At 36.7% G+C, this 26,177-nt stretch overlaps 1 protein-coding gene across 1 annotated transcript in view; it reads left to right on the forward strand.

The window, feature by feature from the left end:
• Nucleotides 1-22,066, forward strand: part of OTOG (otogelin) — a 104,699-nt gene extending 82,633 nt beyond the window's left edge. Inside the window, exons 41-56 of the mRNA XM_076344098.1 lie at nucleotides 1,439-1,659; nucleotides 2,573-2,711; nucleotides 4,863-5,057; nucleotides 5,922-6,134; nucleotides 6,912-7,016; nucleotides 7,378-7,488; nucleotides 8,721-8,822; nucleotides 9,282-9,380; nucleotides 10,116-10,156; nucleotides 11,326-11,401; nucleotides 12,351-12,529; nucleotides 13,316-13,420; nucleotides 13,859-13,978; nucleotides 15,296-15,341; nucleotides 19,924-20,003; nucleotides 21,292-22,066. Coding sequence (XP_076200213.1) covers nucleotides 1,439-1,659; nucleotides 2,573-2,711; nucleotides 4,863-5,057; nucleotides 5,922-6,134; nucleotides 6,912-7,016; nucleotides 7,378-7,488; nucleotides 8,721-8,822; nucleotides 9,282-9,380; nucleotides 10,116-10,156; nucleotides 11,326-11,401; nucleotides 12,351-12,529; nucleotides 13,316-13,420; nucleotides 13,859-13,978; nucleotides 15,296-15,341; nucleotides 19,924-20,003; nucleotides 21,292-21,492 — 2,033 coding nt within the window. The 3' untranslated portion in view covers nucleotides 21,493-22,066. The remainder of the gene's footprint in view (nucleotides 1-1,438; nucleotides 1,660-2,572; nucleotides 2,712-4,862; nucleotides 5,058-5,921; nucleotides 6,135-6,911; nucleotides 7,017-7,377; nucleotides 7,489-8,720; nucleotides 8,823-9,281; nucleotides 9,381-10,115; nucleotides 10,157-11,325; nucleotides 11,402-12,350; nucleotides 12,530-13,315; nucleotides 13,421-13,858; nucleotides 13,979-15,295; nucleotides 15,342-19,923; nucleotides 20,004-21,291) is intronic.
• Nucleotides 22,067-26,177: the final 4,111 nt, after the last annotated feature.

Consider the following 26,177-nt stretch of genomic DNA (forward strand, 5'->3'; position numbering starts at 1 on the left):
TTACAGTTTTGTAGCAGCAAGCATTCCTTGGAAAGATCTGTGTCAGAGACAACAGTGTCTTTTACAGTGGAAGGATCAGGCAAACATGGCAACTGGTGAAGAGCTGGTGTGGGAGATGAGGGATGTGGGAAGGGAACATGGACGTCTCTATAGCAAAACTGGTGAAAGAGAGTGCAAGCATGTCAGTTTTAGCTGCAACCAGCTCCCGCCAAGCTAAATGTGAAGCCTTAGTTTTGCTGTGTTAAGTCTCCTTGTCAATGTGTAAGAGAAGTGGTGGAAAAAGATATCCCAGACATTACAGCAATCCTTTGAAGTTTCTCAGAACCATCAAGTACTTCGTATTTGTGTTGCATAGACTCACAACCTCAAAAAGTTCAACTAGAAACATTTTTGGTCGAATGATGGTTACAGTTTCAAAAGCTGTTTTACTCTCTGAATGCCTATTGCTGTATCACTGATTGTCGATGGCTTGCTCATGTTATCAAGAATTGGTGAAAAATGGTAAAACAGACCAGTTCTCTAGAAAGGGTTAAATCCACAAATAGTTTTTGAACTGATAAAGATTTAGAATTGCCATGCAAGTTTGTGGAGACATCAGAAGTCTGATACAAAAGTCTCAGAAATTGCAATTAGGAAGAAAGAATGGGGGACTGATTCATCATTCTGCTTTTTTATACCTGCTGGCTCTTAAAGGACCTTCCAGAGGAGACTACTGTAATACTTGGATGTTCTGTGCTGACCAAAGTCACTCTCCATGTGTTACATTGCTTCATTTGCTCCGAAGTGTTTCAAAATTGCCAACTACCTTAGTTTAAACAGAAAAAAAATGTGATGCTGCCTTCTGAGAAGTGAATACAGAAAAGTTTGATTTCCCCCCCCCCCCCCACTGAGGGGTAATATAAGCATACCTGGAAGTGCCAAAACTGCACTTTTATGGTAGCTCTTAAGTCAATAGATGCTTAAGACTGCTCAGAAGCATAAGTAGAATAGTACAGTATTTCTGAAGTACAGTATCAGATAAGTATCTTGGCATTTTATGGGAGTTCCCTTTTCTGATAACATTTACAGTTTTCATTTGTTGATATACATGGAAGTGCTTTGTAACCTTTTTTTAAAATACTTTTTTGTTTAGTGCTTGTGCAGTTGAGGTGAAGCTTGTGTGCCATAGCTGGGCTCTCTGAACAGCTCTTTGATATGCAATAGATTCCCTTTCGCCCATCTTAATTCATAGATGCATCTTTACTTTTGCTTTGCTTAACTTGTCTGAATTTTTTGTTTTGATCCTACCAGAGACTTTCCACACCTGTTGTGGGTTGTGATACTGTCATGTTGTATAAGTTTTTTAAAAGCTATATACTTGTTTGAATATGCCACTTCAAACATACTTCAGAATGACCTGTGCGGTGTTAACCTGCTTTTTTCTTCTGGTAATACACAGGTTTTTGTGATAGAAGCTTGGAAAATGACCTGATGCTACCCAATAGGACAGTTTTAAGCAAAAGTGATGCTCCATCGACTTTCATAGACAGCTGGCAAGTGCCAGACACGTTAAAGTATGTTGGAGAAGACAGACATCAGGAAACTAATTGCTCAGTCATGGACTGCTCAGAGTGCTTAAGACTGGTGTTGAACCAGACCTTCAGCAGCTGTCATCCTTATGTATGTTAACTATTTCGGAAGCTTACATTTTGAGAACGATGTGGTTCTGATATAATTTTGTATACTTGATAATTTCATTAATGTGAAACTACATGTAACCATGTCTGTGGAATGAGATAGATACTTTTTTGTATATAGAGTTGTAAGGTAAAAATAATTGAAGAGTGTGCCAGCTTGATAGGAGAGTTGCAATAAACAACTAACGCTTTCAGAATTCATAATATATGTCTGTTAGTTTTGACGATTCCATCTAATTTATAAATTAGTCCCAGCTAATTCAACTATATCAATATGATGTAGAGCAAAGTAAAATAAAATAGTTTTAGGATTTAATTAATCCTTAAGTGTTCAGTAATTTAAGAAGTTCAAAATTGCAATAGGTAATCTGAGAGCCTGCATTCTCAAAGGCTCTAGAGACAAGGAGTTCTAGCTTAGAGAGATGAGAGGGTAGAACAGACCATTTAAAGCAAACCTAAAGCAAATAACAAACTCAAATTGTGCAAATAAAGTATGTATTTGTGCTCATATGAGTACATTTACCATTTCACCTTTGTATATTGTTGAGTTTGAGGCCAAAAATAGACAAAAACCTAGAGGTAAGGGAGAACAAGGAACAATGAGTAATTATGCCTTTTATTGGAAAAACTGTATTAGCTCTTGCCTTGGCACTTATAAGAGATGAAACCGAGGAATATTAAGGATGTCTTATATTTTTTCAACATTCAGGAAGCCTTACTTTTAAATACTAGTAGAGTCTTTTTGTACACCAATGAAGGCTGGTGGCCTCTTGCTTACTGTAAACCAAGAACTTTTGGCTTCATTGTTTGTAGCCGATATTTTAAAAAGGTCAATCTATTTCCTACCTAGCAGGGTCTCTATGAAGGTGCAATATTTTTTATTTTTTCTTTATTAGGTTCCACCTGAGCTATTCTGTAATATATGGGTTCAAGACACTGAGTACATTCAAAATCCATGTATTTCGCTAGCTGCCTATGTGGCAATGTGCAACAAATTTAATATTTGTATAGAATGGAGAAGCTCTGATTACTGCCGTAAGTATTCTGCATGTATGTGTACCTCTAGTGTTCACAGAGACAAAATTTGTCTAATATAAGTGTTACTGTAAGTTGAAAATACCAATGCTCCTTGAGTCCTCACGTACTTTAGAAGTCATTATTGAGATAATAAATTCAGCATTTTTTAATTATATAATTCAAAGCAGTGTGCAAAAGGAATCAGGATCATTATAGCCATTTCACAGTTAGAAAAGGTAAGCTAAAGAACCTTGCTCAGAAGTCTACCTCTGGCTTATAATGTAGTTGACTGTAGAAGTCAAATCTCACTTGCAATGTAGTGTTAATTTCTCTTAGCCACTTTCCACTGATAAAACCAAAACACAACAGAATTGGTTGTGGAAAGGAGGAAGCCACAGAAAGTTCTGTAGTACTTAGAATTGGCGATATCTGCTTGATGCTGCCCCAGAAAGCTGTGTCTTTGGAGGAAGGATTAGAGAAATGAAACACCTTTGAGATTAGATGGAAAGTAAGGAGTAAAACCTGAGAGCTAGAGTATCCTGGCAGAAGACATCTCCCATAGCAACATACTACAATGTAAGGCCAAATGAGATCTGTAGTTGTCAGTAAACAGAAAATTTGGATTACAGCATCTCTTTATGCTGTCAATGATCGCCTAGGAAAAGCCCTATGCAGTGATAACGTTAGGAGGTCTGTGGTTTCAGTGCTTGAAAAGGGAAAGACTTATTGATGAAGCATGATCCCCAAAAATAGGAGGACTCACTGTACTTAGAAATCATAAATAATGTCTTTTTTAAAGTTATTTAAGGTGGGTACATGTGTACAGGCTTCATGAAGGCATGTCGTAATGCCCTGCAAATAATAGTCTTGGAGTTTAAAGCTTAAAAACAGTCAGTTTAAAAAAAAAATTCTTCAGTTTGTATGGATTTTACTAGCAAATAACTGTTTCAAAAGAGATCTTACAAAATATGTCTGTAAATATAGTTATGTATTCCATCCATCGTGAAGGGACACAGCACTCTCTTATTTTTATACCACAGTGACCTCTGGTGGTGCGTGCCTAGCAAGGAAGAACCATGAAGTCACATCTGGATTTTGTGGTCTCTAAGTGTTGATATGCTGTAGACTGATTTTTAAAAGCCTGAGTTCTTCTATTTACAGGGCTCTAATAGATATTTCCTGTGGGGCATTATGGCCATTTTTAGTAGTGAGGAGCTGAATAAAATTAACCTCCTCTCCCAGTTAATCTTCAAAGTCTAAACCAGAACCTTCTTCATTTTTGAGCAGACAGTCCCTTTGTGAACTGGACTTTGTCTCATTACCATGATTCCAGATGGTGTTGCTGTACGATTTAGGTATCATTACATGATGAAGATCATATATTTTAGTAGTTCACAGAACCACACTGTTGGCATTTGTAGTCATTCTCTGTTTGCCATATTTATGCAGCTTTAATCACTGTTTTGAACCAATGAAAGATCATGTCAAGTTTTCAACAGCAAAAGTTAAATCAAAATGAGATGCTTTTTTGGTCTATTCCTGCATGCATCCATAACATGCCAATGAATTTACGTTAGTAGTATAAAGAATGGTAAATTTAACTGTGTTCATTGACTTGAAAATAACACACACATACAAGAGAGTAATTAATGTGGATATCTATTAAATATAGTAATAGTAATAAATATAGTTCATCCCATTCTTTATTATTCCACATAAAACAATGGTGAATTTGCCTTAACAAATATATTTTCGTAATTGACAAAGCTTCACCCTTTAGTAATCACTGCATTTTCTTTACCCACTGCAAAGTATTCAGAATGATTCAGAACACTATATTATTAATCTGTGTAGTATTTGCAGATGTTTTTGAAGTTTAAACTCCTTTGTGTCAACACTGTTGTATGGTTTGATATCTCTACTGCCAAAATGCAAACCGAAGCCTGATGAAAATGTTACTACAAGAAGAAAAGTGAAAGTGCTCGCAACTTCCTTTTGTTTGAATTTGTCACGTAGAAGGTAACTGGTCTGTATCGATGTTTTAGGTTGGTAGATCCTACTGAGTTGGCAAGGACAGGAACTTGACAAGACGACAATAATGTCTTCTCTTAGGTACTGCCTCATACGATTACAGCTTCAGAATGAGCGATTTGTTTATTTCCATCCTAGCCTTCCCCTGCTCTGAAAACTTCTCCTATCAGGCTTGTATAGCTGCCTGTGAGGTTGCAGACAGTTGTCAGAATAATGAGGTTGCTTCTCTGGACTCAGACTCCTGCTCAGTGTTGACAGAGGGCTGCGTCTGTACTGGAGGGACCATCCTTCACCGAACTTACACTGCTGTGTGTATTCCTGAAGAAAAATGTGGTATGTTTGGATGTGATTTTCTTCTTTATTATCTGCAAGTTGTTGGTAAGGTACTTCATTAGTAATAAGTCAAGTTCTGGCCTGATGTTTTGTGGGTTCTGCATATGTCATTCAGTTGAGGACTCCAGGTATTCAGTAAACATTAACTGTACAGGTGAGCAAGCAGGGAATGTCCTTGTGACATACAGTTTTGCTCACCTTCTCTCAGCTGGAGGATGCTCTTCAAAATGGAAGTTTTTGTTATGTTTATGCATTCTAGTATTCTAACTATGTTAGTCTTGGCCTCCTTTTCACCTAGCCCTTTGCCAAAGGGTCCAACCTATTGATACTAAATGGCATTCAAAAGACATGCAGCAACAGTTAGTTACACATTTTGAATAATACATGCATATGTCCTATGATCTTTCTGCCAGCATTGATATTTATTTTCATTACAATTCTGCCTGAGCACACCAAGTTGTGGACCAATGCTTAACACTGCAGTTTATTATAAATCAGATTACATAAAGCACTGTAAATCAATAATTTTGCTATGTGTGAAATAAAAAAGTAACTTCTTTTCAGATCACTGCTTTAGAAACAAAGGATTAGATTAAGATTTTAAGTGACTAGCCTTGCAGTGGAGATGCAAAACCAAGTGGAGGCCTTCATTCTCTGGAGGGTATTGAGTGTCTTGCTTTCCCATACAAACTCAGTCTCAGACTGTGTCCTTTTTCACTTTTTTGTGTGGTGATGGGGATAGGTGATGCCTTTAAAACTCTGAGATTTTTATACTTGATAGTTCCGCACCCGCTGTGGAAGAAAATGGTGGTCAAAATTTGAAGTAAAAAGGAATTGCTTCTGTTTTCTGTTGTCCTGATCTAGCTTGTACAGACAGCTCAGGAGCACCTCATGCAGTAGGTGAGATCTGGAAAACTTCTTTGAGCGGATGCTGTATGCAAAAATGTGTTGACAGTGAGACCATTATTTCAGTGGAGCACAACTGTTCAGATATCCACAATTTAGACTGTCAGCGATTTGCAGAAGTGGCCTTGCTTGTTCCTGGTGATCAGACATGTTGTCCTCAGAAGGTCTGTAGTAAGTATTCCTTAATGATTATGAATACTGCCCACTGGAATATGAAGATATCCTTTCTCTGTGGTTTGTTTTCCTGTTACACATCCTACTTTTGAAGTGAATGGAAATTACTTCGGTTTGAATTTACAGATTATTTAGAAAACTGTAGAAACTTTGTACTATTTGGCTCAATATCCAGTAGGTTTTGGGGGAGGGAAAGGGGGAGGGGACAAGGGTTATAAGGACTGAAATAGCTCTGTGTGTGTTTGGATGTGAATTGTGTTTCTCCCAGCTGTACAGGCTACTGATTTATTTTTCATGTCCAAATACAAATATGTGATATAACTAATTACTAGAAAAAAAGATCAGATGAATGTTTATGTTTATTTACAAAGTGAGCAGTAAAAACAAGATATAAAAGCTTTTTTTTTAATCCTTATTTAGCTTAGAAAGTCCATCTTCAAAACGAAATTGCAAGCAGTTTTCATGTTTTGACCACCTGGGATAATGTTGCAGTGAGTTTTTTCCACAGGATTTTTTTTTTTTTTTTTTTAAATTCTTACAAGGACTCAGCTGTAGTTTAACTTTGCCTCCATGGACAGTGTTGCAAATGCCGGATGCTTCTGAATATTGCCTCAGGGTTTTTTGCTAGTTTGTTGTGGTTTTCATATGCATGTTGTTATTTGGATATTTGGGGTATCAAACTGCAAATACTGCTTGCCACTGCTCTACTCGACTTATAAATGTTTAAGATAGTTTAGAAGGTGTTTTTTTTTTTTCTTTCCCTTTATTTAACAGTTTGTAATCAGAGCCTCTGTGAACCCCTAATCCCTGAGTGTAATGGCTTGGAAAAGTTGGTCACTTACTACAGTGAAGAATCCTGTTGTCCCAGCTATGTTTGCGGTAGGTTTCTTCCGAAAAGGTAAAAAAGTTCACCCTGTAAAAGATACTCAGTAAACTAAACAGGTCAACTTAGAAGCAAAAAGGTAGGTCGTGTAGAGGACGTTGTTAGTATGGCCGTTTACAAAATTCTCTTTCATCTAAAAGCTTAGGGTTGGTCTGAGCAGATATAATGATGAAGGGCTCTTGTGTTTAACAATCAGGCGAGAATGTGTCTTTTGTTCTCTTGCGATACAAGGTAAAAGTTTTTCTAAAGTGTCTTGTAGTATTTCTCTGCTCTGCACTGCCATTTCTTAGGGATAATAGCACAAAGGAGGAATGCTATGTTTCATATAAATAAATACATCTGTTGTACTTTTTTCAGAATGTGATCCAGCAAAATGTGAACCAATGGAGCAGTTGCCAAGCTGTCAAGATGATCAAACATTAATTGCTGCTCGGGTGGAGAGTACCTGCTGCATTTCCTATATATGTGGTACAGTATCCTGGCCCGTTGAGACTATAAGTGTTTTTGCATATGCAATGATGTCTACTATTGTCTTACCAATTAAGGCTTCTTGTACTTCCTTTAGCTCTCCCAACATAGTAAGGCTTGGAAGTGGTTAAAAAAAATGGGTATTAAGTTTACAAAACATAAGAAATGGCAACAACCATCAAGAGTCACAAAACAGCTTTGTGCAACTGAGTAGTATTCTTGGGTCATGTAGAGGAGTGGTGGTGGAGTCCATGCATGAGAAAGTTGAGAGCTTTGGAGAGGCTGTCCATGTACAGTGTGTGGACTAGCTGCATGAATATTTTATCTGAAAGAAGACAGAAGTTATATATGTTCTTGCTCCCTATATCCTGTTGCATCAGCTATGGCCCATCTTATTTGATAAATATCCCATATGAAAGTATTATGCAAATTTGTTCTGTTCTTTTGGGGTTTGGCCTTTAATGACTTAATTCAATAATAAAATTGCACTTTTGGCATGAGTATAGGAGTTCCGATGTTACCATACAGTTGTTTTCTGTATGATAATAATGTGATAATGAGGTCCTATTGAACTTACTCTATTTTTGCACATAGATATCTGTGAATCAAAGGCCAAGTCATCTTGATTAGCTCTTCTACGTGCAAAAATTTGAGCGTTAATAGAAAACTTGAATTACACTTCTGTTATTTATAGTAATCAGGGGGTCACTTTGATCATGTGATAGCAGTGTGCTGTGTTTGGTTCTTCTCACTGTCTGCACAGCATCCTTCTGTCTCTTTTTTGATATAATGAGTCTTTGCACTGTACACATCGAAAAGTACCTATTGTGGTTTTCATATGTGCTCAAGTGGGAGGATAACACTGGAGATCACAGGAGATGCCCTTTATTAGGGAACCAAGATCCTATAATTCAGGCAGAGGAGCATTCCTGAATACAACAGGGTGACTTGGTAGGAGAGAAAATCTAGCAAAATTTTTCATAACAGAAAGGGAGAGAAAATCCTGTTTGTTGTGATCTGACTCGCAAACAATGTATTCATTCTTTATAGCAGGGAACAAAGAAAAGGCAAGCTGCACTGAAAATTAGCCTCTTCTACAGGGACTATAAGGAAAGAATGCAGAATATCTCTGTTCTCTTTCATATGTGTCTGTGAGAAACGTACGGGCATGTTTCCTAGGCAGTAGTAAAATTTCTTCCTATGTTTTAGATTTAAATAATTGTTTTCTCCAGCATGCGGGGCTTGCTCTGATCAAATACCCAAATGTCAAGAAGGAGAAGTTCTTATTGTGGATGGCAACACTACAGAAAGGTGTTGCCCTACATACCAGTGTAGTAAGTTTGACTTGGTTTTGATATTTTAAGTAATAAAGAACATGTCAAATTTTGTAGTGTGGATGTTCAGTGCCAGAAATGGTGGATTTAGAGATACAGCTCCACTTGTGCATATAAGCAAGCTATCATCTGTAGTCTTGAACAAATAATCTTTACTTTTAAAAATTCATATGCTTAAAGCATTATCTGAATATCTGTATCATGGAGACAAATGAGTAATTTCAGGCCCCAAATTCTGGAGATTTAAAACTGCTTTAAGTATTTGTCTAGAGTAGTTGTACTCCACGCTACTACTACCTGATGGATAACGATTAAATTTCAATCATTAGTCTTTTCACATAAGATGTTTTCTAAAGGTATTTATTATGAATAAGTCATTTACTATCTCTTGATTCATATTTCTGTTCATCAAAATATGACAACCTTGTGTTTATTGAACTTTCTTTTCCTTAATTTTAGTTTGTGAAATACATCGTTGTCCTGAATTCAAATGTATGCTAGGCATGTCTTTGGTGGAGGTATGGAGCCCAGAGAAGTGCTGCCCTTTTCGGACATGTGGTAAAATGACTGATTTTCATTTTAGTTGCTTTAGACAATAAGACCCTGGCAAGAGCTTTGGCTTCTTGTGTTTAAGTCTGGCTTAAGCCAGCTATACCATTGTGATCTGCTCATGAACAAATGATACAGAAAAGTCATCTCATGGTACAGAACTTTGTAATCTGCCTGTTTTGTTTTTCCTTGTTTTCACAAGGGTGATCACATACTGTAGAATTTGCCTGTCCAAACTCGGTGACTTACCATCTTGAAAATTTTGTAAGAGAGTAAATTATTTATGGCTTAAAAAAAAAAAGGGGGGGGGGGGGTTAGGTTCACAGGTCAGGAATTTGCCAGTTTACAAAGTTTACAAAGACGGTAGTATATCATACATCTTTGTGATGCCTTAAACACAATTCTCTATTGCTTTATATTGATTGTAATGATTGTCATCACTGCAAGGAGGCTAGTGGCTAGAATGATCATCTTTTTTTTAACGTGTTCAGGTGGACTGCAGTTGATACTATGCTGTAAATTGTAATAAGTAAAGGTGGCCCTAGAAGCTGGTATTAGTTTTCAGGATGGAATAGAAATCAAACATCATTCTGGACTCCCCAGATGGGTATATTTCAAAAACTAGCAGAACTTCTTCAGTGATGATTTGTAAATCTAGAATTTCTATTCTCTCTGATGCTCTGTTTTAAGCAAATGGTATATAACTTTCTAAACTATTGTTTCTGTAATCGTATTTTGTTTTAGAATGTGCATGCGAAACGATTCCCAAACCTCAGTGCAAACTGGTATGAAATTCATCTTCTTTGTCAGTATTCTTTTATTAATTTCTTAATAAATCTATTTATCAGTATCTTACTAATAGTTTTATCAGTGAAATATGAAATGCCATGGCATTATCTTTTTTTTTTTAATTGCTTTACAAGAAGATAGAACCATTTTTAAGAAGACAGTTAAGTTTAAATATCTTGCAGAATAAAATGGCTGTATAGCACTGATATTTCTGGAGTTTTTTATGACCATATCCTGCCCTGAAGTATTTGTAAAGTGGAACTGCTTTCATGCACCTGGGGATAAAATTTTGTTTTTAAATTGTCAGAACGAAATACTTTAGAGCATCAGTGTTTTGTTAATATTGTTAATATGTTATAGTGAATATGTTAACTTATATCATGTACTCAGACCACTGACTAAGCAGAACTTTTAAACTGTATTTCATAGTGACTTGTTCTGCATTACAAAAATGCTTGTTAGCATTGCTGGGTTAGGTTCTCAGTCAGTATTGGGTATGCTTTGATTTTGCTTGTCATTATTTTATCCAGAAAATAATATTGCAATGGGAATAATTTATAAATAATTTATTAAAATTATAATTTGGAGTCCTAGGAAGGAATTGGAAATAGTACTCATTTTTTTTATAGAGGAACTTCAAAATGTTTTGTAAGTGAGGTTGTTGTTAGTACTTTCATTTCATAGATGAAGAAACTTGGGCATACGGGATCAGGACTTGCAGAAAAACAGGAGAAAAATCTTAATATGCCTATGTATAAACAATAAAAGGCAAAATTAAAAAGTACATCTGTGTTATTGTAATACTATTTATATCCATTAAGTTATTCCATGAAAGAATACACTCCACACTGCATGGAGATTTCTGTAGGAAGGCAAGCCATTGCATTTCATTGTTGGCCTGCCTTAGTCTTTTCTGTCCTAAATGTCTGCTGTACTGACACCAACAGGCATTCCTGTTTGTCAGGTGTAAAAAAAAATCCCATTTGGTTATCATTACTAAATTAAATGTCCCTGTGGGTAACGAAAGTGGATTCAGAATAGGTTTCTAGGGGCAAGAGATACTGCTACTCAAATCCTGAAGGAAAGGTGTTTAAAATAAAAAGATCATACAGCTAAGAAAACACTGTCATTTCACTTATCGTTTTTTCTGCTTTTATACACTTAGGGGCAGAAACTTCAGATAGATGAACAGTTTCAGAACAGTACAGAAAATATCTGTAACTGTGTTAAGTATAAATGTGGTAAGTCAGAAAATAACTTAATTCAAAGAAATACCCTTTCAAGTGCTAAGGTAAATTAGGAATTCTAAATCGGATGTTCACTTTGAACATGGTACTGAGGAGGAAAGAATTGACTGACATAATTCACAAATAGTGTAAGAAAAGGCAAGAAAATAGGACCCCTCGCTAAATATTTGGTTGATTATCGCCTGTCCTTGTATTATATTAGTTCCTGCAGCAGGAGGTCTGTGCAGGGAAATAGCAGACAGAGTTTTGGGAAAGTTGGGTGGTGTTGACTAAGCAGCCTGCATATTGTTGAGCTGGAGTAAGGACTCCAGCAAGAGACTAAAACACACACTCAATGTCCATATAAAGAAAAGTCCCACTAACCCATTATGGGACTACGCAGGAGCTGGTAGACATGCTTATGTGCTTTACAAGATCAAGGATAGCATTCAGCACCATGCAAATTCATCTTAGAGCATGCCCAATAGCATCTGAGAAAACTCAGGAAAAAATAATTCCTGTGGGGCACCCAGTTGACCAATAGAGTTGGGACTGTCCTTGCCTAGATTTCTACAACAAAGATGTATACTTCTGTAATTATCCTCTGTGCCTTCAGTAATCAGTGACGAGAAATAAACATTTCTCAAGTACATTTCTTATCCTGAAGTAGACTTATAAAACAAATCAGTTGAAGAAGCCTGCACTGTCATTTTGGTGGTGCAGCTAACAGAATATTATATATTTATTAGATTTCATGCATGGTTATATTTGAAATAATTTGGCGATTGTAGTGAAGCATTAGACTACTATTAACAGGTTATATTTGAAAATCTGACCCGTAATTCTTAAAGAGATAGAGTAGCTTTTTTCCATTCCTGTTTTACTGTTTGAAACATTTTTAACAGAGTTTTGATACCAAGCTGATTGTCCTGAGCATGCTGTTTATTTTTGTGTTTTCTTGTAGTGAGAGACAAAGTTTGCCTGAGTAATGAGAGAGGTGTGCTGCTTCCTGGACAGACGATCGTGGAACACAGTGCAGATGGCATTTGCCATATTTCTTATTGTACAAATGTGATTGATCCCTCCACTAAATACTACCGAATAAACACATCTTCAATAGACTGTGCTGTCAAGTGCAAAGCTGTAAGAAATTCAGAATTTTAGACATGTATATTGTGACCGGTGGTCTTAATTACATTTCGTTGGGTTTTGTTGAGTAGATTACAGTCATAGGAACAAGATGGAAAGAGTAACTATGAGATCTCCCTCTAATGATGTTGCTACCACACTTCTGATAGAAGTTTATAAAAGTCTCACTCCCTTCACTGTTTTCTCCCCCATGTAAATCTTATACAAACTAATGTATATAGCATACTGCCACCTTGCATCCCTGTAAAACTTAAGCTGCATTATGCGCAAACTGGTACAAATTCCTGGCAGAGATTAGCTTAATAAGAATTGGGAAGAGAATAATTATAAATAGAAGAATAATTCTAAATGTGGTGAAAGCAGCTTTATAAAATAAGCAAATAATACCATGTCTTTTTACAAAGTATGATACGTTACCACGGGAATATTATATAGATTACTTTTTCTAATTATGTACTTACTTGATGTCTAATGTGTAAAAAGTCAAAATTTCAGCAGTGCTTAAAGTAAGCTGTCAGACTTACATTTGAAAATGGTAGAAAGACCAGTTCATTCTCTCAGAGTTGGAACTTCTCCCCATTTACTTCGATTAAGATCAAAGGTATTTTATAAAAGTTTCATGAATGTACAGTGTGTACAAATGTAAGCTATGCGGTTTTGAAAGTTATTTCAAAACCGTCCCTAAAATCAGATACCTGAAAAAAATCTGCCCTTTACAGTAGTAAAACGTTGAGCTGCAAGATGATTTTATACAAGGAATAATCTATTTGATTTTGGCAGAACCAAGTCTATCAGCCTCCAAAAGATTTAACAACTTGCTGTGGTAGCTGTAAGAACTTGTCTTGTCTCCACACTTTCCGCAATGGCACAGTTTCCAATTTTAAGGTAAGTTTATACATGTCTTATTCCCTCAAAATATTTAGAAGTAAACAAAAAAATTGAGATACTGTACACACTCTGCCATATAAAATGTACAAAGAAGAGCTTTATTTGGCCAAATACTAGGAATAATTTTGCATGTACACAACATTAATTTCTTGGAGAACCAATCATATAGCTGTCTACAAAGATTAAGGGATTTTGATAATATCAGATAATTATCATCAACTTGACTATTTTAGAACATGCTTAACATTATATATTTAGTGGACTTTTAAATTCTGTACTTAAACAGAACTTCAACATGCATCTAAATTATATTTTGCTATAAGTGTTACTTTTGATTCAGACAAAATCACATTCAATGGAACTGTATAATAAATACTTATAATACTGGTTTTGCTGAGTTGCTAAGTAAAGATTTTGTTTTACAATTTTTAACAGCCTGGTACTGTTTGGATTTCAAACTGCATCAGGTACGAATGCACTTACACAGCAATAGGACCAATTCTGGTTTCCTCTTCAGTGGGCTGCCCACCCTTTAATGAAACTGAATGTGTGAAGGTCAGTGTTCAATACATTGTTTGTATTCCAGCTATGATTTATGTTTGTATGAAAAGATTAACACTGACAAAAGACGTTTTTACCTCAAGAAGGGAGAAAATTGTAAATTCTTGCAATGCCTGCATTTTTGCCCAGATATTTGAAGGTGAAAAGCTCTAGCTATACACATATAGTGTGCCACCAGACTACCCAGTTACACAGCTGGAGAGAACTCTTCTTCTTTTCAGATTTTTTTTTTTTCATAGAGGCTTATAGTATCAAACTAGTCCTCATACAGCTGTCTGAACTTGGATGCTTTTCTGGGTCAGACTTCTCCTTTCTAACTGATTTTCTGCATATAGCAATTTGATTCATCACAGTGGCCAAAAACATTGAAGAGAAGGAAGGATTTTCTGAATATCAGGAAAATCTTTTCTACAGTGAGACATAAGGTTTTGTGGACTAGTTTTGCAGGAGAAGCAAAAGCTCTATTTGAATTTGTAAAATGAGATTAGACTAAGTGCCAGGAAATGTATGCAGGGAGCAATCTCGTATTGCTCTCTGTAATTCTACATTTACATGTGGCTGGGAGGATACTTTCCTTAATGAATGGTGGTACACAAGCAGGGAACAGTCCTAAAGGAACTAGGTGGCTGTAGTTCTTCCTGGCAGATAACAGTGGATTGGTTCTTCAGAGAGAGTCTCAGTTATACAGCTGGAGAAAGGCCTTTGGCTGTTCTAGGCAAACTAAAAGTTAAGCAGAGAGATAGATCATTATGGCTTGAGATACTGAGGTGGACATCAAAAATTGAACTCTCCTTCAGTGTAATCCTGAGAGAGCTTTTTAAAAAGCTGCACCTATTCTTCCCACAGTACTCTGGAGAGTGCTTCATGCTACAGCACTGAAGACAGCCATGATGCTCTCCACTATGGGGAGTGGGTGGTTTCTCATTTAGATGAGATTTCTTCCTGCTTTGAATTCAGAATCAGCTTTTTGTGTTTGTCAATATGGCCTCTACAAGAAATCAGGGGTTTACTCTTAAGTAACATGTGATGGAGTAAGACTTAATACAGTCTTATGTCCCTCTCCAAATGTGGCATTTTGATAGCTGGTGATGTATAGTGGCATTCAGTGACAACCACTTAATACTCACTTGTGTTAAAACAGTCAAGTTGCATCATTTACAGCCAAACCTTCATCCATTCACCGGAGTGCTGCATTTGCCTGAATAACATTTCAGAGCTTTATCTGGAAGATATTTCTAATAATGCAGATATATGGGAATGAATATTTGAAACAAATCAATTTTTTTTCCTCTTTATTTCTCTCTTGGTCAGGTTGGAGGCTATGTTGTACCATTCTTAGAAGGATGCTGCAAAACATGTAAGTGATTAATGACGCTTCCTACCTCACAAGTCTGTCTGATTTGTTGTTACCTTAGAAATAAGGTTGATTCTTTCCTGCATGAAAGCTTGATTCACTGATCTCAAAGGCCGTGCTTTTTCCAGTTTTACTCATGTCAATACCAGTGAAACTGGTGGAGTTAAATCAGAAGAAAGTAGTTTAACATTGAAGGGTTTACTCCACTGATAGTGATTGTGACTGGCCTAAAATTGCTACCTTGAGTATTTTGTAGTTCTCATGCAAAACTCCTCAAAATACTAGTTACTGCATTTAGTATAATAAAAGGTACTGTGTTTTGGAAGGCACCTTAAAACATGCTTCATCTACATTCATATCTTCATATTTGCAAAAATGAAGGTTGATCTATGCAGTTTGTAAGTTAATGCTGTAAATAATTAACTGATTGTAATACAGTCTTAGATTCCATTAATAGACATAGTTCAGAAGCTTTCAGGCAATATCTTTCAAAAGAACTTACAATTAAAAAATCCCCCCTTACTTGATTACCAAGATATGTTTTGACATAGGTTCCAAATATGCTAATTCTTAATATAAATCAAGAGCTAAGTACATTTTTTCTTAACACACTGAAACATTTTGGCTGATTTAATGAAGAACTTAGCCTGAGGCAGACACCTAACCTGAAGAATTTAAGCTCTAATACTTGAAGTTGACAATGTTATAAGCAATTGAAAAGGAGATTTTATACTAGGCAGTATCATATTATCTTTTAAAAGGTGCGAAAATCTCACTTCATTTGTGTAAGTGGGTGGAATAGTGACATAAAAGCTAAAGATAGTAGGAGATAACGTGTGGGAGAGAGCTGGAGAAAAGTGCAGGTATTTCCTGCTGGGTGGGATGGGACTTGAACAATCATGACTACCAGATATGGTACCATGTGCACAGTTACTGCGGTGGGATATATGTTGCCAACTGGGAGGTACCTTTTGGTGTTATTCATTATGTATTACATTTTGGAGTACAAAGTTTGTTGAAACTGTGGAACATTTGTCTGCTTTTTTCCTGCTCCTGATCACTGTAAGGGAATGGTAATATCTCTTCATGTTTTTTCACTCTGATGGACCTGTGTTTCAAGCACTTGTCCTAGTTCTGTAGCCAATTCTCCATAGGCTCTTTTGAGAACAGATTGTCTGGCATACCCTTCAATGCCTTAGCAGCCATATAAGCCAGCTTCTGAACAAACAACTTAAGACTGTTAAAAATCCATTAAGCTACTTTTCAGCAAGGCAGAAGATCTTGCTATGATACTTAGAGAAAGATCATAACCACACTCTTAAATAATTAATACAAAAGTAAGTTATTAATCTGGGGCATGCATCACAAAGGAAAATTAAACCCTTGAAAAATCCAGTGACTTCTGAGATGCGTTTACAAGTAGATTCATACAGTTTGGATTTCACACCTGTTTATAGACAACATAGTACCTCTAGGAATCGTGTAGTTCATTCTGACCCTGAACAAATCTGGCATGGGAGCTGTTAGTCAACTGTAATTGTGTGAGATGTTTTATGGGAAGGGTTAGCAGGTTGTCATTTTTTTTTTTAAGTACTTTACCGTTAGAAACCATTGGGATTTTTGCTTTCAGTTTTAAGTGGTACTTGAAAATAAAGTCCCAAGAGTTCCATCGGAACCTAGAGAGTTTTTACAAACACTGCTCAGAGGAAATTATACTATTTCTTTCTTGTAGCCCCAAAGGACAACTTAAATTTAGTCTACCAGATTGTCTTAGTTATACCAATGTAGATCAAATCCTTCCTGGTTTTGACATTAGGCTTAGCAATGCAAATAATACCTGGACATGGTCCTGAGCTGCTGGCACAGTGATCCCTGCTTGAGCAGGGAGGTAGGACCAGATGACCTCCAGAGGTCTGTTCCGACCACAACCATTCTGTGATCCTGTAATATACAGACGTTTTAAGTATAGACTTTGAATTCTTTTCTCAAATATGTCGAAATCTAATAACTCCAAAATGTTTCATACTGATAGGGAATCCTCTGTAACATGTATTCTGTTCAATATGTAATATTCTTACCAGGTTCTTCAGTGTCAATGCTCCTCCCATTCCCTGTTAGCCCAGTCACTCCTACAGCCTATGCTAGCTGTAACACAGGTACATTTTCCTAGAAATAAGTAGGACCAACCCAAACAGCATCATTGTTGATTTCCAACAATGTACTCCCTGATAGGACCATCAGGCCTCAAGTTACCCAATTATGCCAAAAGCTGCAGTGTAGTATAACTGCTCATGGTTCAGAGTGGCTCACATTTTGGTTTGGTTTTGGTTTTCATTTTGCCCTGTGTGGGCAGTGCATTGTTGTTAGCCAACAATGTACTGTTGGTAGTAAGCACTTGCTTAGTCTTTAGCTTGCTGCACGTGTAAAATTCCTGTGTTTAAAAATGTAATCTACTTCCATTATGTTCACAGTGTTGCAGAACATAGAGACTAATGGCTTTGCTTGTTAAAGCTTATTATATAAAAAACATTTTTGCAGATGATGTATCATATAGTTTTGCTTCCAGTGGCATATACAGTAGAAGCAGGTCATTTCTTTCCTATCTGTAGTTCGGACAGTTTACTGAAAATAGCAAGCCTGTGTTTACTTCATGAAAATTGGAGATTATCTTTGTTCTTTTTAATAGAGCATGATAATTTTTTTAATTGTAACATGGTATGAATGCAATTGTTTTGGCATTTATTTTGTGAAAACATCTCTCTATTTCTGTAAGAGAAATTATGTTGACTGTAATTTTGTACATCACTGAGTGATACATCCTTTGTTAAATTACACTAATGACTCTAGGAGTACTACACTGAAATTTATGTTTCATATTGACATCACTTTAAATGACAAAGGTGTTATGAGTCTACCCAAAAACCAAGGAAGGATTTTTGACCATACAGACTGTGAAAAAGAATCTCATTATAACACAACACGTATAAGATGCTCACATGTTTTGTAGGGTTGTTCATGGAAAAGTATATTATATTGTAGAGCTCATTAAAAGCCACTGGACATTAAAGTACATGCATGGAAATACATTATATATTTATTTCTTTGAGATATGATGTACTTTCACTATAGCCTGGATGAAGTCATAGCCACAGCTGCACTGAATTATCCATCCTACATGCCATGTATAATGTAAAAGAAGAAAAGACATGAATAGGACTATTGACATGAGAAACATGAAATAATGGTGAGTTTTTATCTTTAAAAACAATTTATTTTTTCTTCATTTCTTAATTTACTTTTTCCCTGAGCAAATATAATTCAATGATAGCCGAGCAGTAGCCGGCCATTTCTGATTGTAGATTTTTATTTGCTTCCAAGAAGATTCATTGCTGACCTTTCTTTCATACTCTAGAAACCTCTGCTTTGTCTAGAAATAGCAGCAGGCTTATATGTTTAAAAAAAAAAAGCATAACAAAAAATGTTTCTCTTTGAGAAGCAGTATTACCTGGTTTGACAGTGATCAGAGCAGGGAACTGGACATTGCACATCAAGATGTAATAAAGCTCTGTCACAGTTCAGTATTGGGCATTGGTCAAACCGATGCATCTTTCATTGCCCTTGCTTTTCTGGAGCTAACAGTATTCACCTTTTGTCAACATCTTTGGATTTCTTGGCTGAAAGAAAAAGCAGCTCTGTAAGTGGAGAGTCATGTGGGACTGCATCATGGGGTGTAAAATCTGCTGTGAAACTGTGGAAGCTGTTATAATGGAATGGACTATTCATTTCTCTTACAGATCTGCAATGTGATGTGGTTTCGTCAGCATAGAGAGGATCATCATAAGAAGATACTGTGCTTTCTGATCTCTAACAACTGAACTTTATACTGAACTTCATTGCTTTTCTTCATATATTCAGGATTCCCTTCTTAAATTAAGTTTAACTCTTCTTATTTCATTTCATGATTTCTTTTTATCTTTTTTATTTCATCCATATATTTTGTACATACTTCTGTGAGAAAAATTGTGGAAATAATGCTAATGAAAATGTAAATAAAAAATTTAATTTGTTCACTGGTGGTGTTCTTATTTAATAAAAAACATACAGAAATGTAAAGCCCACTGAAGCCCTATTTTTCATCAGATTCTGCTGTTAAGTGTTCATTTTAAACTTCGTTTACACCACTGGAATGCAATTGCTGCCATTAAAGTTTTTTACAGCTATTTCATAGAAAATGCATTTTATGCATTATTAACAAGCCTTGTCACAGGAGTGGCTGATCAATTTTACCAAATTTTTTGAAAGACAGTGGACTTACTCTTAAAAGGCTTCTAAGTGAAGAATGAACCTTTTATAACTGTTGTTAGAGATATAAGGAGACAGATAGTTTAATGCATGAAATAGAATAATTTTAAAAGCGATACAATGTATAGCTAATGTCACTTTGCCAAAGTTTTGTATGTGCAGTGATGTATTGGGTATTTTCTTCTTTGTGTCTCTTGACCCCATAAAACATTCAGGAATGTTCTTGTCTCTGAGATGTTTAAAATTTTGAGCTGATATTTTTCAATCAATGCCCATTTTGCAGGTAAGGAAGATGGAAAATTCTGTAAAAAGGTGACTGTTAGGATGACGATCCGCAAGAATGACTGCAGGAGTAACACACCAGTAAGTACATAACTATCACGATTTTTTTTTTAATAGAAGGGAAAAAATATGAGAAATTAAAAAAAGGAAGAACGGGAACACAAATTCCACAAAGCTATTCACTGCATATCTCTCTCGCAGACAGAGGTTTCTGTGTTTCGTAGAGCTGTTTTAATGTTTCCCTACATTCTCAGCAATCATCTTCTCAAATAATAAGAAAAAGGGGGATGTGACTTGTGCTTTTGTAAGTATTTAGGCGCATGTTGATTTAGTGCAAATCCAATGTCTCAGTTCACCCTATAATGCAATTATTATATGCAAATTAACTTTGATATAACTGAGTCTTGCCAGTGATCTACAGCCGTTTTAACTGTATATGTGTTTAATTTTCCATCTGTCTAGGGAAAGTATTTAAATGCCAACTTCATGAAGAAAGGAAGCTTGGGTCCTGAAGGGTTTTTTTAGACAGCAGCATGAGCATACTGTGAAATGTGTAGGAAGAATGAGGCACTATCCGTGTGTCTACTGAAGGATTTACTGTAGGAGGACACCAACAACGTCCTGCTGGGCAGTAAGGCAGTGTGAGCAGCAGCAAGGGTGCAGACAGGCGTCTCATGTGAGATGTGGAAGAGCGCCTGGAAAAGCTGTAATAAAAGAGTACAGGGAAACAGCTGTAACCTCTAAAATGGCTCTGAGAGTATGTTTTGTAGAGTAAACTGTTGAGCAGCCAGGAAACTTAGTCTCAGTGTCTCATCGAACAGAAATGCAAATCCTGACTATTAAACTTGAAAAAATTATCAGTTTATGTGACTGTTTCTGTTACAGTCTGTATTACAGTTTTGATACCATTAGTAATTCCCATTGGCTTTCCAAAGGACCGATTCTTTATATTCCTCCTTACTGTATAGCAACACTGCATCAGTATGTCACTGAAATTAATACTGTAGGGAGTTGTGGACAGAACATTTGGTGCTATGTTCAAGCCAAGGTTGTTATGAATACTTTAAAATTCAAAACTGAAATTGTTTCTTTGTGTCTGTTAATAGCCAAAATCTGCTGATTGGATCTGACAGGAAAGTGATCATTAATCTCAGTAAGATAAAAATTGAGACCTGTCTGGGCAATGTACTTCAGAGTTTGTTACTCAGATGTAGTGGGATTTCACAAGGGGCTAGAGGAAATACCTCCATATTTTTCATTGCTTTGCCATTGGATTTGGGCGCCTAATTTCTTTGGACTTTCTTGAGAACTCCTAACTTTATTTCCTAGCTGCTTCAATTTGCTGATTATTCTTCATGTTTTTTACCAGGTGAACATTGTTTCGTGTGATGGAAAGTGCCCGTCTGCAAGCATTTACAACTATAACATCAACACATACGCAAGATTCTGCAAATGCTGCAGGGAGCTCGGACTACAGAGACGAACTGTGCAATTGTATTGCACTAGTAATTCAACCTGGGTCAGCTATTCAATCCAAGAGCCTACAGATTGTTCTTGCCATTGGTCTTAAAAAAACAAAAGGAAAGAAAACAGCAAGCCCAGCTGTTCCCAGTATAAGATAATTTGAATACTTTATCTATTAAAAATACAATACCCAATGCACTGAATTTTACCAGTTTAATGCTAAAAGATATAAGAACAAAAATATTTTTGGACTCTTCTCAATTTCTGAAGAATCACTTTGCATTGTTTGTATTGTGGTTTGTTTTCATGTTCATTTCACAGGGATTGTTTTAAGGGTTCTTGTGATATGTGCCAACTTAAAAGGTGAAGTGATTTACATTAGAGACACCTCAAGAGAAAGAACACTGTCTATTTTGTTCTGGAAGGCTGGCCCGCTCTTTGTCAGGCACCCATTCCTGTTTTAAATCATTGACCGGCTTATCTGGCAGCGGTTCACTATTTTGAATGCATTGCAATTGTGCAAATACAGTCAGTGTCTATTAAGAAAAATTGTTTGGACAATATGAGAAGAATTTTCAGTTTAAATCATATTCCTATTGCAAAGTAGAGCATGTATGAGAAAGTCAAAGATTTTTTTTTTTTAGTCAGGGAAACATTGTCAATACTAATAACTGTATGTAATATTCCCTGGTAATTTCAGTTTTTCTAGTATATTTTATATTGTAGTGAAAAGCGTTATGGCAAACATGTAATGTATGGAACAGATAGACTGTTTTTAGGCTGCCTAGATTAGTCATTAGTAGCTACTTTATCTTTCTGCTAAACAATATGACATAAACTGAAAATACACAGATTTAACAAATGAAAACTATTTTACATTCCTTTATATAGATATACCTTAAATGAAAACATTCAGCTTATGAAATGCACCATATTTAAACTGTTTCTTTAGGAGAATGAACTTTGTTTAACACTAATTTCAAAGATGTGAAAATTCATTAGGAAAAAGAAAACCAGGATTATGTATCCATCTAAAAGAAAAACAAAGTTGAAAATCTTTGTCACCAGTATAGTAGAATGTAACTTCTTATGGCAAGTGTTTGATACTGAAAATGTACAATTGTAAGGTTTGGAATTTCAAAAGCAATTTTGCTTATGAACTTGAACAATTAACATTTTGTTGTAATGAACCTAGTATTTTTTTCTCCTCTAAGCTAATGTTGCTGTTCTATTCTTTTCCAACAAATGCCACCACGATTCAGCAAAAATTTAGTAGCTTTCATTTTGTAGATTAAAATTGTAGATAGCACATAGTGATATGCTTGAGATCCTATAATAGAAAATAGATCTCAGCATAACTTATTAAAAAGCTGCTTGTCTGCAGTTAATCCAAAGAAAAATGTGTCGTTAAAATCAATCGTGAACATTTTTTATATTAATTTTGTATACTGTACATTTCATTCTTACAATATCTAATAAACAACAGGAAGTCTTATTTTGTTACAATTAATTTTGCTATCATTGTTAAAGCAGCTTACTATCATGTGATTCAACACACGGTGTTTACTAGTTTCTTTTTCAGCAGTGCACGTGGTTAATTTTAGGGTTTGCTATTACTAATGATCTAATACTACGTCAAGGAAGACCTGGATATGGGTTTTTGAAAATATACATCTTTTTCTGATTCCATCACAGTTCACTTTCATCCTCAGAAATGCAAAGTTCAACTACGTCATTTTATTCAAAACAAAAATTGGAAAACCATTGGTCATCAAAGTATAACAACACATTTCTGACACTGTCAGGCTGTTTGTTCTGGAAAAACGGGGAAAAAGGAAGGATGAATTTCTGCACATTTCCACAGCTTTTTCCTAAACCGTCCCTCAGGATTGACTGCAATGAGTAGAATGTGTTTTGAATAAGTGTAGGCATTTTGTTATAATATAGTTGTTGTGTAGTGATGATTACTCTTCAATACTTAGGGACCAATAAGTCGTTAAGATCTCACTATAATATATGCAGTCCCTACCCATTTAGCAGGACATGTTCCTTGTTCAAAGGCATCTTCTAAATAGTGAGGAAGGACAGAGTTTGGGAGGAATTCATCCTTTGGAAAACCATGGACTGACGAGCAGGGAAAAAAGTGCTGTCTACAAGGCATTGAGCAGAGCTAAGTCCTTGAACCCAAGCGGCTAAAATTCAAGCTTTGGCATTTGCAAAAGTGAAGTTCACCCTCCCTTAGTACCAGCTGGCAGATGCCATCCTAGAGGGTAGGAATTAATAAAAAGAGCTGTTTCTTTTGCTTTCAAGCAAGATGGTATTTGCTGTGAAGTGCCAACCACCAACATGAGGGACAGAATTAGAGCAGGAATTAGGCCAGCCACCATGCTGCCCTCAGCTATGGCGTGGTCCCTCCTCTTGCCACTTGAGCTAATGGCAAAGCGCTCATTGCTTCCAGCAGCACAAGGCGGTTACTCTGAAAACCATTTGAGATCCAAACTTCCAACTCTTGGTTGAAGAGCAAGTTAATACTAGCAGTGAGAGGAGAAAGCAGACTGTAGTGTATCCAGTAACTGTAATCAAACACTGCTGCTACTTCTACTTCAGGAGTAAAATAAACATTGTGTTAAGTCCTTACTTCTGATTTTGTAAACGTTAGGCTTATGCTGAGAGAAACAAGGGGAAAGATCCAAACTGCCTATGTCTTGACAGGGGGAAGCTACTTTTATCCCTGCCTCCACGTTAAATTCCTTCATGGATGCTTAGCCTGTCTGTGGTTAGTTCAAAGCAACCCGGGCCCTTACCATGTATTTACCTTACACTGTGTTTGCACAAAGCAGCTCAGCTGGAAAAAGATGTTGCTTTATTTGTACTTCTGTGTCTTTGGAAACCAAAAGGACCTTAACGAGCTGTGGGTTTTGATTGGCCTTCCCATGCAGGAGGCACTTGGATTGTAACAATATCTGAGTCCTAAAACAACTTTACTTTCTTTTTACTAAGAAGTTGTCTTTTGCTTGACTATATAGGTGTAATACGAAGGGTATACAGCACTGAAGCTATGCTCTTTAGAATATATGCATTTTACTCTCACAACCTTATTTGTGTCTTTATTACCCTTAAAGGCATATGTGCACTTGGAGCTAATGAAATACTGGAACCTTTATGTAAGTTCTCATAGCGTCAAAAGTTAAATCCTGCATTCAGCACATAAAACAAGTTGCTGGAGGGAAAGTCGCTTTCTAAAAGCATTGCTGCCATGACATGCTCCAGTGTTACAGTTGTTCCTGTTGCAGCAGCACACTGCGCATGGTTCAGAGACAAAACTGTGACCAGATCCTTCCCTGAGTTCAACCAAGATTTCTTGCAATATTTTGTAGAAGAACAGTTTCTTAGGGATCTAAAAGGAAAAAAACAAACACGCATACACACACACCCAAAAAAACCCAACAACAAACAAACCACCCTGGTTTTAGAAGCCGAAGAGAAACAAAAAAGCTGCCTATCCAGTGGATACTGCATAGTCTTTTGGAGGGCCACCTCAGCTAGGTGACTGCTGGGGCAGCAATGGGCGTGAAGGCCTGAGCAGAGAGACTTTGCTCCCTCACAAACACGGGGTAAGGCAGGAGAAAACACCTGTGCTGCTGCCATGCACCTGCTGCCTGTCAGAGAGGAAGCCTGAAGGGGTTAAGGAGAGGCCTCCTCCCCTCCCTCCAGCTAAAAAGCCTATTTGCACCAGCTGAAGCCTGTTGCTGTGGGCCAATAAAGGTGGAGGTGGTGTGGGTGCTGGGCCAGGTGTCTGGGGGATAAAAGCAGCATGGAGGAGGCAGAGTGAGGGCGTGGTGGGTGCCGTTTTCCTGAACTAGCCCCTTATTTTAGAAGAGAGGAATGGCCTGTTGGTATGGGGTCTCTGGGCTGTAAAATGAGGGACAGGAGGCATACGGCTTTAGAGGCTCTAGCAGAGGTCTTTAGTCTTTCCCTTGTGCCTGTCTCAGTGTGGCTGTGAGAAAGATTTGAAAAAGTAATCTTTTATTCTGTAAAAGCTGACTTCCAGGTGGTGAAAGCAGCAAAGAAATAATTAAAAATGCTGGTGGTATTAGAAAGCTTTGTGCTTGTACAACCATGTTGAATTAGCTCTTCAAGCTCTGCTGGGAGAGGTGGCTCTTGGCTGGAGAGCAGACCTGCCTCACTTCTGTAAATCTGAAACTGTGGTAATTGCTAGGGGAAAACACAGCTACTAATGTACTCTAGTTTTCTGGGTTTTCATTGGCTTCAAGGCTGTCTGCAGAAATGGACTTTCAGAGGCTGATTAATTTAGATCAAACTCAAAAATGGTGCTCGGGTGATTCCTCCAAACAAATGAATGCTGTTGGTGCTCTTCTGGCAGGTATCTTATGACTGCTGCTCTGCAGAGCTGGGTGCGTTGTAAAGTTGTTTATCCTGAATAAAAGAAACCAAATCTAAACTTTAAAAAATTCTTTTCGGAAGGTAGGTGAGAGACTGAGTAACTGGGGGGGGGGGAATAGGTATATGATAAAAGTGGGCAGGAATAGTTTTCTTCTTGATCTCTAACATCACAGTAAATAGCTTTTGTTTAATGTGAATGAAAATGCTGTAGGAGTGAAACCCTGACCTTGAAATTGAGGCCTGTTATATTTCTTCAGAAGTCTCAAAACTTTACCTCACCCCTGAGGGCCATGTTCTCCTCACATGCATCTGCGTATGTGGAGTTTCTCCACAAAAGTGATTCCTAATGTAGGTACAGAAACATCATAGGCTTGTATCTTGTTAAAA

This window comes from Aptenodytes patagonicus, chromosome 7 (genome assembly GCF_965638725.1).
Source record: "Aptenodytes patagonicus chromosome 7, bAptPat1.pri.cur, whole genome shotgun sequence".
NCBI lineage: Eukaryota > Metazoa > Chordata > Aves > Sphenisciformes > Spheniscidae > Aptenodytes > Aptenodytes patagonicus.